The sequence below is a fragment of the Cheilinus undulatus genome, linkage group 18, assembly GCF_018320785.1.
Source record: "Cheilinus undulatus linkage group 18, ASM1832078v1, whole genome shotgun sequence".
Lineage (NCBI taxonomy): Eukaryota > Metazoa > Chordata > Actinopteri > Labriformes > Labridae > Cheilinus > Cheilinus undulatus.
The window spans coordinates 36,813,546-36,827,849 of NC_054882.1; the positions used below are offsets into that span (position 1 = coordinate 36,813,546).

General features: G+C 36.8%; 1 protein-coding gene across 10 annotated transcripts in view; it reads left to right on the forward strand.

Annotated features, from left to right (window-relative positions):
- The first annotated feature begins 2,317 nt into the window (after positions 1-2,317).
- kiaa1109 (KIAA1109 ortholog) overlaps positions 2,318-14,304 on the forward strand; it is a 95,714-nt gene continuing 83,727 nt past the window's right edge. For all 10 annotated transcript variants that reach the window (XM_041812476.1, XM_041812481.1, XM_041812483.1 and 7 more), the window contains exons 1-9: positions 2,318-2,454; positions 7,029-7,164; positions 7,584-7,700; positions 8,775-8,853; positions 9,758-9,822; positions 10,109-10,283; positions 12,290-12,371; positions 12,489-12,682; positions 14,103-14,182. In XM_041812476.1, coding sequence (XP_041668410.1) covers positions 7,059-7,164; positions 7,584-7,700; positions 8,775-8,853; positions 9,758-9,822; positions 10,109-10,283; positions 12,290-12,371; positions 12,489-12,682; positions 14,103-14,182 — 898 coding nt within the window. In that variant the 5' untranslated portion in view covers positions 2,318-2,454; positions 7,029-7,058. The remainder of the gene's footprint in view (positions 2,455-7,028; positions 7,165-7,583; positions 7,701-8,774; positions 8,854-9,757; positions 9,823-10,108; positions 10,284-12,289; positions 12,372-12,488; positions 12,683-14,102; positions 14,183-14,304) is intronic.

Consider the following 14,304-nt stretch of genomic DNA (forward strand, 5'->3'; position numbering starts at 1 on the left):
CCTCAAACTGCATTTAAAGTCAAAATCATGTTTTTAAAAGGCAAATATATAAGAACGAAAGTTAACTCATGATTTTGAAGGGTCAAAACATAAGATAAAAATTTGAAATCATGAGTTTTAAAGGTCAAACTATGAGATAAATTTCAAAATCATTGGTTAAAAATGCCAACGCCTAAGGAAAAAAAAATAGATTTACAGGTCAAAATATTACTTTAAATTGAGGATACAAAAGGCCAGATTATGAGATAAAAGTCAAAACGTAAAAAAAAAAATCATGAGTGAAAAGGTCGAAATATTACTTAAAACTGGAATACAAAAGGCTAGATTATGAAGTAAAAGTCAAAGTAAGGAGCTAAAAAGGTCAAAATATGAGAAGAAAGAATGAAAGTGTGAGCTAAAAGATCAAAATATTACTTAAAACTTTAAAATTGAGGATCAAAACAGATAAAAAAAAGATAAAAGTTCAAAATGTGAATTGATAAGGTCAAAATATTAAATAAAAAGTCAAAACCATAACTTTGCCTGATAACTGAGAGATGCAAAATCAAGAATATGAAATGAAAACAGAAATGTATTTCCCCACATTCCTGACTTTTTATCTAATTGTTTTAGCTTTTTTTTTTTTTTATGACAGAAGAAAGATATTTCAACTCATCAGAGTTAGGTTTACATTTTTTAACTGGGGGAAATCTGCAGATCAGTGGGCCAGTTATAATAAAAATATGTTATGATCTGGCCGGCCAGGTACAACTGTAGCCCAAAACAAAACTGAATTTCTCTTCAGATCAAGAGTCTTAACCACTTTGCTATATATATATATATATATATTATTGAAGAAGGGTGTAGGGTAGTATGTAAAAGGAAACTCAAAGGTCAAAGCAAAGCCTACCTTAAAAACAACCCCCCTGTTTGCTAAAGTGTTTGTTCTTTAGTTTTTTGCTGGCTAAATGGCCCTGAATATTGCAATATCAGTCAGTTGATTACTGGTCCAGAGCACAACATTTCAGTGACCTGTGGGCAGATTTACATTTTGTACATTCAGTTTGCAGAAAGCTGCCTACATGTCAAAATGTTAACTAATTATCAAATTGAACTCATTGGAGGATGAGGTGGAGAGACGTGCACTGAGCAAGGTGGAGGCCATTCTGAGAAACATAGATCACCCACTTCATCTCCCTCAATGAGCAAAGAAACAACGATGGACGGCTCCTATCCCTGTGCTGCAGGACAGAAAGATTTAGAAAATCTTTCATACCATCAGCAATTAGACTGTATAATTCTAAAGTAAACAGATGAGACTCCCAGACGATTGAATTTCCCTTCGGGGATAAATAAACTTCTTGTATTGTATTGTATTGTAATACCATGATCCACAATATATAAAACATCGTGGTTCTAATAATTGGATTTAGTTTGTTTTTGTGATGGATGAATGTGAATGAGCTTCAGTATCTGGTTTTAGTGAAAGAGAAAACACTCATGAGTTATTCTAGTCATTTTGACTCAGCTCATTGTTTAAAATCCAATGCTAATGGCTTATCCAACTACCCTGAACTTGAGTTTATGTTCATTGATCAGTAGATATTCACATTCCAACAGCTAAGTCTGATAATACCTTAGAAACAGTATTATGTGTTGTTCTTAAGAGTATTTCGTCACAGTAATGATTGCAGTAACTCACAAGTATTCATAGAAACATATGTTTGTCAGCAATTGTGCTATTATAATGTTTACAACAGAATACAACCTTTGTTTAAAGAAAAAAAGACTTATTTTGTTGATAAAAAATCTAGGAAAAATACAAGATCAACATAATTTATAATGATATAGAACCTACAGAGGTTTATTTCATTCCATTGATTAGAGACAATATCTTTCCTTTTTTCTGAATAAGTGGCATTGCTGTCTCATATTGATAGGTATAGATATTGATATTAACCTCCTAACTCAGAGAGCAGAGACTGTTAAGGCAGCAAAACATTGGAAAAAATAATAATAATATAATAATAATAAAAAAAAACAGAAAAATACGAAAAATGTTCTCGCAGTTCCGAGATAACACAAATAACAACAATCCCTCGGAAAAACACAAACTGCTATTTTCTCATGTGAATGTAGTACTCTACCGTTGAATTGAAATAAAAAAATAAATCCTTCCGAGTCTTCCGTGTGCTCTAAACACGCCCCATGCTGCATTGAAAACATTCATGGTGATTGGTCAGATTGGCTGTCAACTATGTATATCCATAAAGCTCTACTGCAATTGGCCAGTCTTCAACTTACCCTTTTTCCTATTGGTCAGTTTTGTGACCGTTCTAAACAGAGCAGGAAAAGATGTTAGTTGGCCGTGTTCCAGGATGCTAAGCTGTACCAATGTCTGACACGGCAAAACAACCTCGACTCCTGGAAAACCTGATCAAAGATGAAACCACAAGCATCATCGTGGACATCAAGGTACTTTTTGTTCACAAAAGGAACTGTTTTTATGGTTTGACATAAGAGAAATTAAAGGGTGCGGCCTGCTGTCATTACCTTGCTAGCTAACAGCAGTGCTAACGTTACACTATTTAACGGTTAGATTAATAACTGCATTATCTATGATCTTCAACGTTCGTAGCCATCTGGGCAATCTGGCCTCATAATCAGCATCTCAAAACGCTCAGATGGACTACTTTCGACATCAGCTTGTCTTTTAGTGCGGAAGACAGCGCAGAAATAAATAGACATGGGATTAGCTATCGTCGTATGACCATAAAGTAATGTGCGTTTGAGTTTCAGATTTAGTTTGAAGCCAAGGGAGTTAAATTTGCTATCTTTATACCCTTGTCCATGTTAACTGTAATGCTAAACAGCGATACATCAATACAGAAAACCGTGTCGATTTTGGCACCCTCAGGTTAGCATGTAAACAAGACCAAATATTTCACAACAAATACTTCCCTTTGTCGTTTTGTTGAACGTGAAGCTCGTAAAAACATGTGTTTTTAACCTGTAGATGTATTATGTTTTAATTTCTGCTTTTTGAATCCCCTTTGCCGGCTTGTAAAGTTGACAAAAAATGTTTTTTCAGTGAGAAAGATGAGGCTAAGACAAGCCAAAAATATAATTTTGATGACTGTCTAAAGTAAGTTTCGTTTTGACTGAAACTGGACTAAAGTTTATAGTTTTTTGTCTAACGTTCAAAATCCGTGATATTTCTTCACTGTGGGTTAATCTTTCAAAACACAATGCATCTGTAGCTATTCTGCCTCTCAGCTGTAGAAAGCAGGGACCCCAGGTTTGGCGGATTACATAGAGCACACTACCATGATTTGGTACCAGATTTAGGCAAGACAATACATGCTTAGACTTTATGTAAATGCTAAGATGTAAGAAGTTTTTATGGACTAAAAAACTAGACTGAAACATTTTTGAATATTCGTCAAAACTCAGAAGGGTAGAAATGACTAAAATGTGACTAAAACAGACGACATCATGTCACTCCGATTTAAGCATCTTTACTCTGGCTACCCATTAGTTTTAGAATTGATTTTAAGATTTTACTTGTTACTTTTAAAGGATTGAAGGGTCTGGCTCCAGAATATATTATAGAACTTTTAATCCCCTATGTCCCAGCACGCAGCCTCAGATTCTCAGGTGGGAACCTCCTGATCGTTCCAAAGTCGAAACTCAAATCTAAGGATAACAGGGCCTTCTTCATCAGAGCGCCTCGACTTTGGAACGACCTGCCCAAGGAAATAAGGCATGCGGAATCATTGACGTCTTTGAAATCACTTCTTAAAACTCATTTTTATAGACTTGCTTTTATGTGATGTCGTCCTCTTCTTATTTGGTTTTTATCTTCTCACAGATTCTTACCTATTTTAGTTTAATTTCCTCTTCATCTCACCTTTACTTCCTATCAACCTCATTTTATTTCCTTGCCCCCTGGCTGTTTTTAATTGATACTGTCTTCCTCACTTTATTGCTTTTATGTCTTTATTGCTTCCCTTTTGGTTACCTCTGTTATAATATTTATCAATTTTACTGCTTTTACAGTTTTAGAGCTTGTTTTACCTTGCTTTACTCTCTGTATTTACATTTTACTGCCTTTTCTCATTTATCTCCGGTTTTGTTTTTACTCCTCGTTTCTCTTTTAATTTCTCACGTCTTTAATTTTGGTCCTCTCGGTCTCAGCCTGTGTAGCTGGGTTCCTGCATTGCCTGGGCTCCCATCATTTTATGGTACTTGATGTCTGTGTCTTGCCTGCATCCTGATGATGTTCATGATGTCTTAGTTGTGTAGTATGGTTTCATGTCTGCGCTCTGATTGATGTCTGTGATGTCTTAGTTTGCATGGCATCACATGACGTCTAGGTTTTGATGTATATTGATGAATTATTATCTCATCCATAGTTTTGGTTAGTTTCTTTAAGTGTTTGGATTCTGCTGATGTCTGTATGTCACGTTTGGTCTTTTTGTCTCCTGTTTGGGTTTGTTGCTTTGTTTTTCTGCTTGCTTCTGCACATGTCAAAGCACTTTGTAAACCCATGTTTTTAAAAGTGCTATACAAATAAAGTTATTATTATTATTTTTAAAACTAAAAGGTGTTTAATCTAAAGACTAAGACTGAGACTAAAATTAAAAATAGCTGTCAAAATTAGCTCAGCTGTGAGGCAAAATCAGATTTAAATTAACTTCCAGATATTCATTCCAATTTTTATAAGAGAGGCAGGATTCAATTAATCCAGCTGCAGATGTTTTCCCCTTAAAATTCTTCAGATAGTGTTACAATGTGCTTCTAAAGGCTGTTTTCTTGATCCCTGATGAATCAGGTGCTCTGGTTCTAGTAGTAAGTGTACAATATGTGCTAGGGGAAGTGAAGAAGTTCAAGCAACTTCTTGAAAACCTTAAATTGCCATGTAAGAGGTAACTGTGATGAGTCACTGACAGACTCATCGATCTGGAATAGCAGCATAATCTGTGCTACAATTCATAACTCGTGGTATTTTTTCAAAAACTTTTAGCCCCTCAGAGAAATAACTGCAGTCTGTGCAGATAAATTATGCTACTAGTAGGTTATATGTGAAAGGTATACACTAGTATACATAAAGAAAGGTAACTTTTAAGTGATTCATTTTGTTTTAGAAACATTTTTGTTCAGGAAACGTTTGGTTGAGGTTATTGCTGCCAAAGGAGGGTCAGCCAGTTATTAAATCCAAAGGTTCACATTCTTTTTCCAACCTGCACTGTGAATGTTTACATGGTTTGTTCAGTAAAAACATAAAAACATATCATTTTTTGTGCACTATTAGTTCAAGCAGACTGTGTTTGTCTATAGTTGTGACTTAGATGAAGATCAGAACATATTTTATGACCAAGTTATGCAGAAATCCAAGAAATCCCAAAGGGTTCACATACTTTTTCTTGCAACAGTAGATTGTTTGCTGTGAAAGACAGCTCTGGGTTTGCTTTTATCTTAGCTTTTTTTTACAAACAGTATTTTCTCATGGATTAGACAAGGATTTGAGTTTTTGTTTGTCTTTTTTGAGTACAGAATACAAGCTTTTGACCTCATAAGTATGGACTGAGTGTACAGCATACCAGGCCTCTGTCACACACAGACAAAATAGAATAATCCCTTCAGTAGAAACAAAGTTCACATCACCAAACAGCCTATATCCTCTTGACATGCAAAGTAGCTACACACACAGCTGATTATGACCATGGGGAATGTTTCTTTAGAGGTCTCCAGCTTCATTCAGAGAACTACACATATGATTTGATGTCTTAAACAATTCAAAATGAGAGACTAGCAACAATACATCAAATCTCATGATAATATAGAATAAAGAATAACTATGAAGTAATGAAAAAACACATTGATTGGCTCATTTGTTGTTCAAATGTTGATGCTAAAAGCCTTGATTTTTACCATCAGGGCATCCTATTTTTAGATGCAACAGGAACTTCTGAAACCATTATTGCACTTTTTGTTGAAGAAATGATGATCTTGATCATTTATCAGGAGACTGAAGAAAATGATTATATTTTCCTGGTAATCCTGCTTGTATGTCTTTTGTAAAATAGAGGCTGACAGAATGGTGGCAACGTTTTTTTTAAGTAAAATTTATTTTTATGATTTATCAATTAATTATTAAACTATTGTATTTTGTATTTATATTGACACAAATATGGTTGTTTAACCCCTAATGATAATTTTTTTGATAATTTATGAAGCAAAGAAACTGATTTTGATCTACAACAATACATAAACAAGTTAGATTAAATCACAATATGGCCTGCTGCAATTTTCAAATCACAGAAGTTGCAATATTAATCTAACTTGAAATGTGTCTAAATACCAGTTAAATAAATCAACTTTTTGCAACAGCAGAGATTTTCTGCACATTATGCAAACATTCAAGTGTCAATTTTTTTATAATGTTTTACAAAAATCCTTTTTTTTGGTTTTATATATGTTTTACTTCATCAAAATGAGTGACATAAAAATGAGAATGCCCTTAAACAAAGGAAATGACACCACATTTGCGATACAAGCAAAAATAGTTAGCTTATTCAATCTAAAACTGATGAAGCCTAGCGTTACTTAACGAAAGTCATACCCCAGCTGGTAGCCAGTCTCACCTCCCCCACCCCGGCTGCCTCCTTTATAGCTTGTTGCACCCCCATGTTCAGATTCCTGCTACTATGGATTAATTGCTTCAGGAGTAATTTTGGAAATGTTTTCAATACACATGGTCTTATTTTTATAATTATTTATTGCTTGAATTTGTTGAAAAATACATAAGATTAACCCAAGAATAATCGCATATTAAATCGCAATCCCAATATTTGGGAAAAAATCACAATCGTGAATCATTCAGCCCTATAAACACCTAACTTTGTGTAAATCTCTGTAGTTGATGTATTTTTGTTTTTATTTGTGTGCCTTTCAGTTATCTGCCATTTTTTATGGTAGCAGATGTAACTGAAAGGCATTCAGAAGATTTTAGTTCAAAGTAAATTAATATATTTTTTCTGTTTCAGTTATAGAAATCATCCTGAGAGCCTGTAGCCATGGATGGGCATGTCACCAAAACCAATGAAAGCACATTCCCCAGCTTTGTGGATATAGATGATTTTCTCACCAAGCACAACTCAAACTTTATCTGGCTCCTTGTTGGTAAGTGGTCTGTGCCCAAATTAGCTAAAAATATCATGCTCCATTGATATTTTCTGTGAAAATTAAGTTACCTGTGGAATGAAAAGAGCATACCTGTCAATTAGCATAACAGTAACTTTGCGGTTTCCATGGTAAGTTTTTCCCGTGGCTTATTTTATCTGCCTTTTATTATATCAATTTGCATGAACTGGTGACAAAAATCAGTAGGCAGTAAACAGTATGCGCCATATTTCAGCTGAAAAGTGCTGTGTTTTTAATGACTACATCTTGATGATGTTCACTGTAGTAAGCACAGATCCTCAGCTGATTAAATATGTTTATAGAAATGTTTGGAGTCACAATGAAAACCTTCAAATGTTGATGTACTTGTTTTCTCTTATGTACCAACCCTAACTATGGTTTGCCTTTACCTTTCCTAGCCACAATTCTGTCATGTGGATGGATAATCTACTTAACTTATTACAACTCCCGCAACATTGGCCTCATCCTCACCCTCATCATCAACAGACTCTACAAGGATGGCTACATTCATATTGGTATGTGCATAAGAAGCTCTGTTACACAGTGATGAATAGCGTGGAAGCACACTGCCAATGCTGTCAGTTCAAGGCATTCACTCAGTTTGCTGAATATTTCATGATGAGTCCGCTTCTGTCTGTGATTATCACCGTAGAGACTCAACAGCAAACCGCAACCTGCAACAGCTTGAATTTCTTTATGTAAATGACACAATTTTTAAGGCATCGTGAATGACTTTACTTTGGTGTTTGCCTTCTTCCCAACATTTTTTGTTAACTAAAGAGTAGATCTTGTCATGTGCATCTCCTCTGTGATAGAGCAAACACCAACATTGAATTCCAGGTACAGTGAATAGAAGCCCAAGCATGTTGCAGAGATGTTTACTTTGTAATCAGGAATTAACTATTATCATTTTAGTTATAAAGTCACAACAGTTTGTTTAAAAAACCTTTCAGCTCTGTATGATTAAATAGGAAGTGAATTAATGATGTCCAAGGCAGTATAGAGGTTTTATATTGACGGCATGCCGTATTAGCTGTCTCTTTGCCAGCCAACAGCTTTTTACCAAATAGAATGGTTTTCATTAAACTGTATAGACACAGTTTGCAACCTGTTGAGCCAGTTATAACATTTTTGAAGGTATGCCTTTTTTGTTGCTAGAGCAGAGTCAAGTAAATATCTGTGAATGGATTCACAGTGGAAGCATATGTTTCAGAGTGAGCTGATTTGCACATCCTTTCTGAGGCCAGTAAGGAGGAAAAGGTAGATTCTTCAAATATGAGTGTTACTTGAGATTTTTAGTTAAACCACTCAATTTTTTGTCTTTTTCAGCATGCCAGAATTTTAATAGAGAAACCCGGGATATACACAGAGAAGAATTTGTGCAGGAAAATCTTGACCAATCTGTTGAGGGTCTCCTTCTTTGTTGACGAATTCTGACCTAATTGTACAATTATGTCCTTATATTTTTCTTGATAAGAGAGAACCAAGGTTGTTGAATTTACTGGAAAGACCTTTTTTACTTTATACTTAGGACTATTGTTCTTACGCTATTTTGTACTTAACATAAAATATGTCTTGTCTCTCTTCAGGCTCCTTTTCCTTCTCTGTGCTGTCAGGGAAAGTCATGTTCAGAGATGTCTACTACATCAATCAAGACATGTCCATCAGGTAATGTGATCTGGGCTGCAATGGTGGCTTCTCCTCTGTAGGGCTGGGCAATTAATCACAAATTAGATTAAATTGCAATATGGCCTGCTGCAATTTTCAAATTGCAGAAGTTGCAATATTTCTTTAACTTGAAATGTGTCGAGATATCATTTTTTTTGCAGCAGGAGAGATTTAATGCACACTATGCAAATATTCAAGTCTCATTTTTTTAATGGTTTACAAAAATCCTCCTTTTTGTGTTTTATGTATGTTTTTCTTCATCAAAATGAGTGACATAAAAATAATAATGCCCTTAAACAAAGCAAATGACATCACATTTGCAATATGAGCAAAAATAGTTTGCTCATTCTATCTTAAACTGATGAAGCCTTACTTCACTAGAGTCATACCCCAGCTGCCATCAGCTGGTAGCCAGCCTCATCTTCCCCACCCTAGCCACCTCCTTTATAGCTTAAAGCTTGTTGCACCCCAATATTCAGATTCATGCTACGATGGATTAATTGCTACTGAAATAATTTCATTGTTTTCAATACACATGGTCTTATTTATGGAATTATTTATTGCTTGTTGAAAAATGAATAAGATTAACCCAAGAATAATCACATATTAAAAAAAAAAATCACAATTAGATCATTTTTGCATATCGTTCAGCCCTACTCTTCTGTTCCTTTATTATAATTGTTATTATTGTTGTTATTATTATTATTATTATTATTAATCATTACCTTTATTATTATTGTTGATAATAATAATAATGATACAAAATAATAATAAAAATTATTATTATTAATAATAATATTTTATTATTATGAATCATTATCGTTATTATCTTTACTATTTTACCAGTTGTTTTTATTATAATGTCAAAACTTTATTGCTGATTTATTTATTTTTTGTTTCTCAGGATACAAGATGGCTTCCTCATATTTCGTTGGTGGAAAATGTATAACCCAAAACAAAAACAGCATGGTGAGTGGATTCAAAATGTGTGTGGATGAGATTGATTTTAGGAGCTTTGTTGAATTTCAAAATGATTTCAGACACTTTTTTCGATCACGTACAATATCACTCTACCTCTTAGAAAAATAAAAATTTCTTCAGGGGCATTGCTCATCTTTTCCCATAAGTTTTAATTGTGTTATAAATTGTTAAACCCTCTATCATGTTTTTGACTGTCCAGATGCAGCAACAGCTTTTAAAAATGATAGAAATATTGATTTGAGCTCTTAGTTGCCTGTCTTTTTCTTCCTGTCAGATCCCAAGGCAGAGACCAGGCTGTACGTGACGGTAAACGGCTTTGAATTTCATGTCTACAACCGGACGGACCTCTATGCCCGACTTCAGGAAACTTTTGGACTTGAACCAACACTCATAACTCCCAAAAAAGATGAAGAGAAGGGGCGAGAAGATAGAAACAAAACCCTTGAAAAGTAGGCTACTAATCTGGCAACATCTAACATTTTTTCTATTTTAGCTGTATTGTAAAAAACTGCTGTGGATGTTCAGATTTTATTTGAGGTTTTAAGATACATCGCTATGATGTGCTGGGATGCATGTACACTGATGTTCCTGGGGTCATTTGGGGTTTTGGGTCTTACTACATCATACCCCATCGCCCAGGTGACCCAGCTGGGATGATGAAGTACCAGCATGCGTCCCGGTCTTCACTGTTTACTGAAAGCCACCTTATGGCTTTTTTTGCGGCTTCTGTTCATAGTGCGTATGGCTCCCTTCTTTGTAGCTCTGGTCACACCCAGCACTGTCAGGGCTTTGCAGAGGGAATGTCCCAGGAAGCCTCAGCAGCTCACTTCAATGGCAAGGCAGCATGCCAGCCACCTGTGATTTTTTCACTCGTCTACAACCTCATGGTATTTGCTCATTTTCCTCTCATGGGCCCCCGCCATGTGTTCCTTCCATGGCACGGTGTTCCCACATGATGACATTCTTGGTGGAATCTGATAAGATGACCAGGTCGGGATGGAGTGCTGTGTGGGTGATGTGCTCCGGGATTTTCAGCTGGCTGCTGAGGTCTGCTCTTTTCTGCCAGTCATGGGCTGTGGAGAGTAAGGATGTTTTCATCTGTCCTGGTGGTGGGTTCTTGCCAGGTTTGAGGAAGCTGATGGAACTCTTCCTTGGGCGGCATTTACTGTCCTTGATGACTGTGCTGACCATTTCCTCAACTACCAAAAGCACCTGGTCATGGAACCAGCGGTAATGACTATTAGCCAGGGCTTTTGGACAGCTACTGAGAAGGTGTTGCAGGGATCCTCTCCCACCACACTGAGTACAGGAAGTTGACTCAGCTTTGCCCCATGTTTAGAGATTAGACGGGCTTGGCAAGGTGTCATATACACCCTAGACAAGAAACCTGACGTGATGGAAGTCAACCCACCAAACACCTGACCAGGAGATCTTGCGCTTTACCCCATTCTCTGACCTTCTCCAGGCTCCTTTTTGCCCAAGTCCCCATTTTTGGGTCCCTGGAGTCCCTGTAGTGCATGGCCTCTCTGGTGGTCATTGTCTGCAGCCATTGCTCTGCATCACCGCTGGCTATCATCTGCAGAATCCTGCAGGCACCTTCCTCGAACTGATGCCACTGACTTCTGTTATTAGCTGCGGGCTATTTGATCCGCCGTTGGATAGCTCTGCCTGGGTCTGGTCCAGCTGGCGCTTGGAGGGGCTGGGCACTGTGGGGTGAGTCCTGGCTGTGATCCTCCTGCATCTTATCAGGACATGGTCCTTCTCAACACATTTCATCTGGGCTTGATGGATTTTTAGCTCACACAGATTCTTACATACTTTGCCACATATACATCGTGCTTCACTAGTTTTATGATCATTTGCAAGGGTTGTAAACCTTGGGTCCGTCCACTTAGGGATCTCTTTCTCTCCCCCTCTCGGGATCCCCTGGGGGTATATTTCAGAGGGGTCACTTGTAGCTTGTTTTGGGTTCTCCCTTATGGGGGATACAAGCTGGGGTGCTTACCCAACTTGAACCAGGTGCTGTCTACTGACTCTCCGGTAGTCACCAAACTATTTTGGTTGTCTCATGGTCTTTCCCGGACTGGTTGCTTCAGAAGGAACGTTTTAAGTTGTATTGCTTTGATGTACTGGGATGCATCTTCAGTGATGTTTTGAATTAGAAGTTTTTTATTTGAAGTGTATTATAGAGTTAAAAGATACCATTTTATTGACAGAACTTCTTGACAGAAGTACTGCATCTTCAGTGTTTGCTGTTGTTGATTTTAAGCATAGAATCAACAATTTCCAACCAGAGGAAAGGGATGAATTGATGAAAAGAAAAAATATCTTCATTTTTTTTTTTGTCTGTTATGCTTGGACGGACAAACAACCATGCCATTTTCTGCTTACATTCCAAAAAAATGTTTCACCGGTATTTTCTTTTAAGACTTAGTATTTTCTCATCCTTGTTTAGTGTGAGCATCAAATCAGAGAGTCCAGATCCCACATCTTCTTGGCGCTCCCTCATTCCTGTAATCAAAGTTAACATCAGCACTGTAAGTATGATTTAGTTTAAAAAAACTTTTCTTTAAATTGTGAAGAAATACATTTTTTGAATTGAAATGGGCATTTCTAGTATGCTCATGTCTTTTTTAAAATTTCTACTCCTACAGGGTCGTTTGGCTTTTGGGAATCATCATCTGCCCCAGACGTTGTGTTTGAACTTTGAGGACGCTTTCCTGACATATGCTACCAAGCCTCCATCCAGCCACCTGGACCAGTTCATGCACATTGTCAAGGGCTCGCTGGAGAATGTGCGCGTAATGCTGGTTCCTAGTCCACGCTACCTTGGCATGCAGAATGATGAGTAAGTCTACGTCACTTACTGACCAATCTCTGAAACCATTGACTATTGTAAGAAGGCAAATGCTTCTGTGGGCATTGGCCAATTTATTTGTAATTCCAGTGTCACCAGGGGTGAGTTCTAAATGGATTCAGGAAAGATTTTTACTGCATTATTTACAGTCAAATTAACAATATGAGTATTCAGCTCAAAAGTGAAAGGAAAGTCACTTCTCGAGATGTTTCTGCTAATTAGCCGCATAACTATATAGTTTACAGTTTGCCAGGTGAGCCTAATTAAAGGGAAACTACTTAAGGAAGCTGTTTAACATTATTAAGCAAGTCACAGGTTTCATGCAATATGGGGAAAAAGAAAGATCTTTCTGCAGATGAAAAGCGTGACAGTGCAGTATCTTGCAAAAGGTATGAAAACACTGGATATTTGACTAAAACTGAAGAGAAATCATTGTACTGTGAAAGATTAGTGCGTAATTCAGGGCGCAGATGAGTTTGTTCAGATAAAGGTGCATTGAGGAAAGTTACTGTAAGGCAGACTTATCCTATTAAGAGAGCAGCTGTAGAAAAATCCACTGATGAGTAGCAAACAGGTATTTGAAGGTGCTGGTGCCTCGGGAGTCTCAAGAACCTCTCGATGCAGGATCCTCTAGGGGCTTGGTGATGTGCGTAAAACTGTATTTCAGCCACCCTCAACCAATTCCCACAAGGAGAAATGATTGCAGTGGGCTCAGAAATACTGGTATATGAAGACTGAAAGGCAATCGACTCTACCACTGAGCCACAATTGAAAAAAATAAATGTGTGAAATAAATGATTGTTGTTTATTCATAGGAATAGTTTTGCATACAAGTTGAGTAATTGATCAAACACTCCAACACTTTAAGGCAGTTCACCATAAAATACTTTAATAGAGGATTTTTTTGATTGGCTGATTGACACTGTAATGCCATAAAAGATAGAAGACAGCTTGAATAATGCATCCCTTTTGTCTTCTAAAATTTGACAAATGGCAGCTTTATCTTAGCAGCATGATGAGGACAAAGCACTTGCGTTAACTGAATTGTCAAGTCAGTAAACTAATATCTTAAGAGTCACTCTTGACAAAAACTTGGAATCTGTGGCTTAAGATAAAGCCAATAGTGGTTTAAACCGGCAACAGTCCTTGGCCTCTCTGAAAGTTGTTTTGAAGTTTTCATTGAGAGGAAGCCAAAATGTGTAAGAGGGTGGCCAAATGTTGAAATGCAAAGAGTGTTTTTTTTTTTTTTTTTTTGGGCAGGAACTCTTAACCCTAACCCTATACTAACCCTAATGCCAAAGAACCTGCTCAGCTGCAGTCACCTTACCTTAAATCATACAGAATAGGCCACATATACTCTGCATAAACTAAATTTACTGCCTCTAACCTATGAAGTTGTGGCTTCCTCTAGACCTCCCAGACTGATGGGTGAAGGCTTTGTGGTTATGCAGTCCAATGATGTTGATATCTACTACTACCAGGATGAACCAGGTTTGTACACACACACCTACACAGCACACACACAGGTATGCATAGATAGATTGGTAGATTGATTTCCTCGGCAACAACCTGTTGGTCAGTGCATGAAATACTGAAATTTTTAACATTTTATA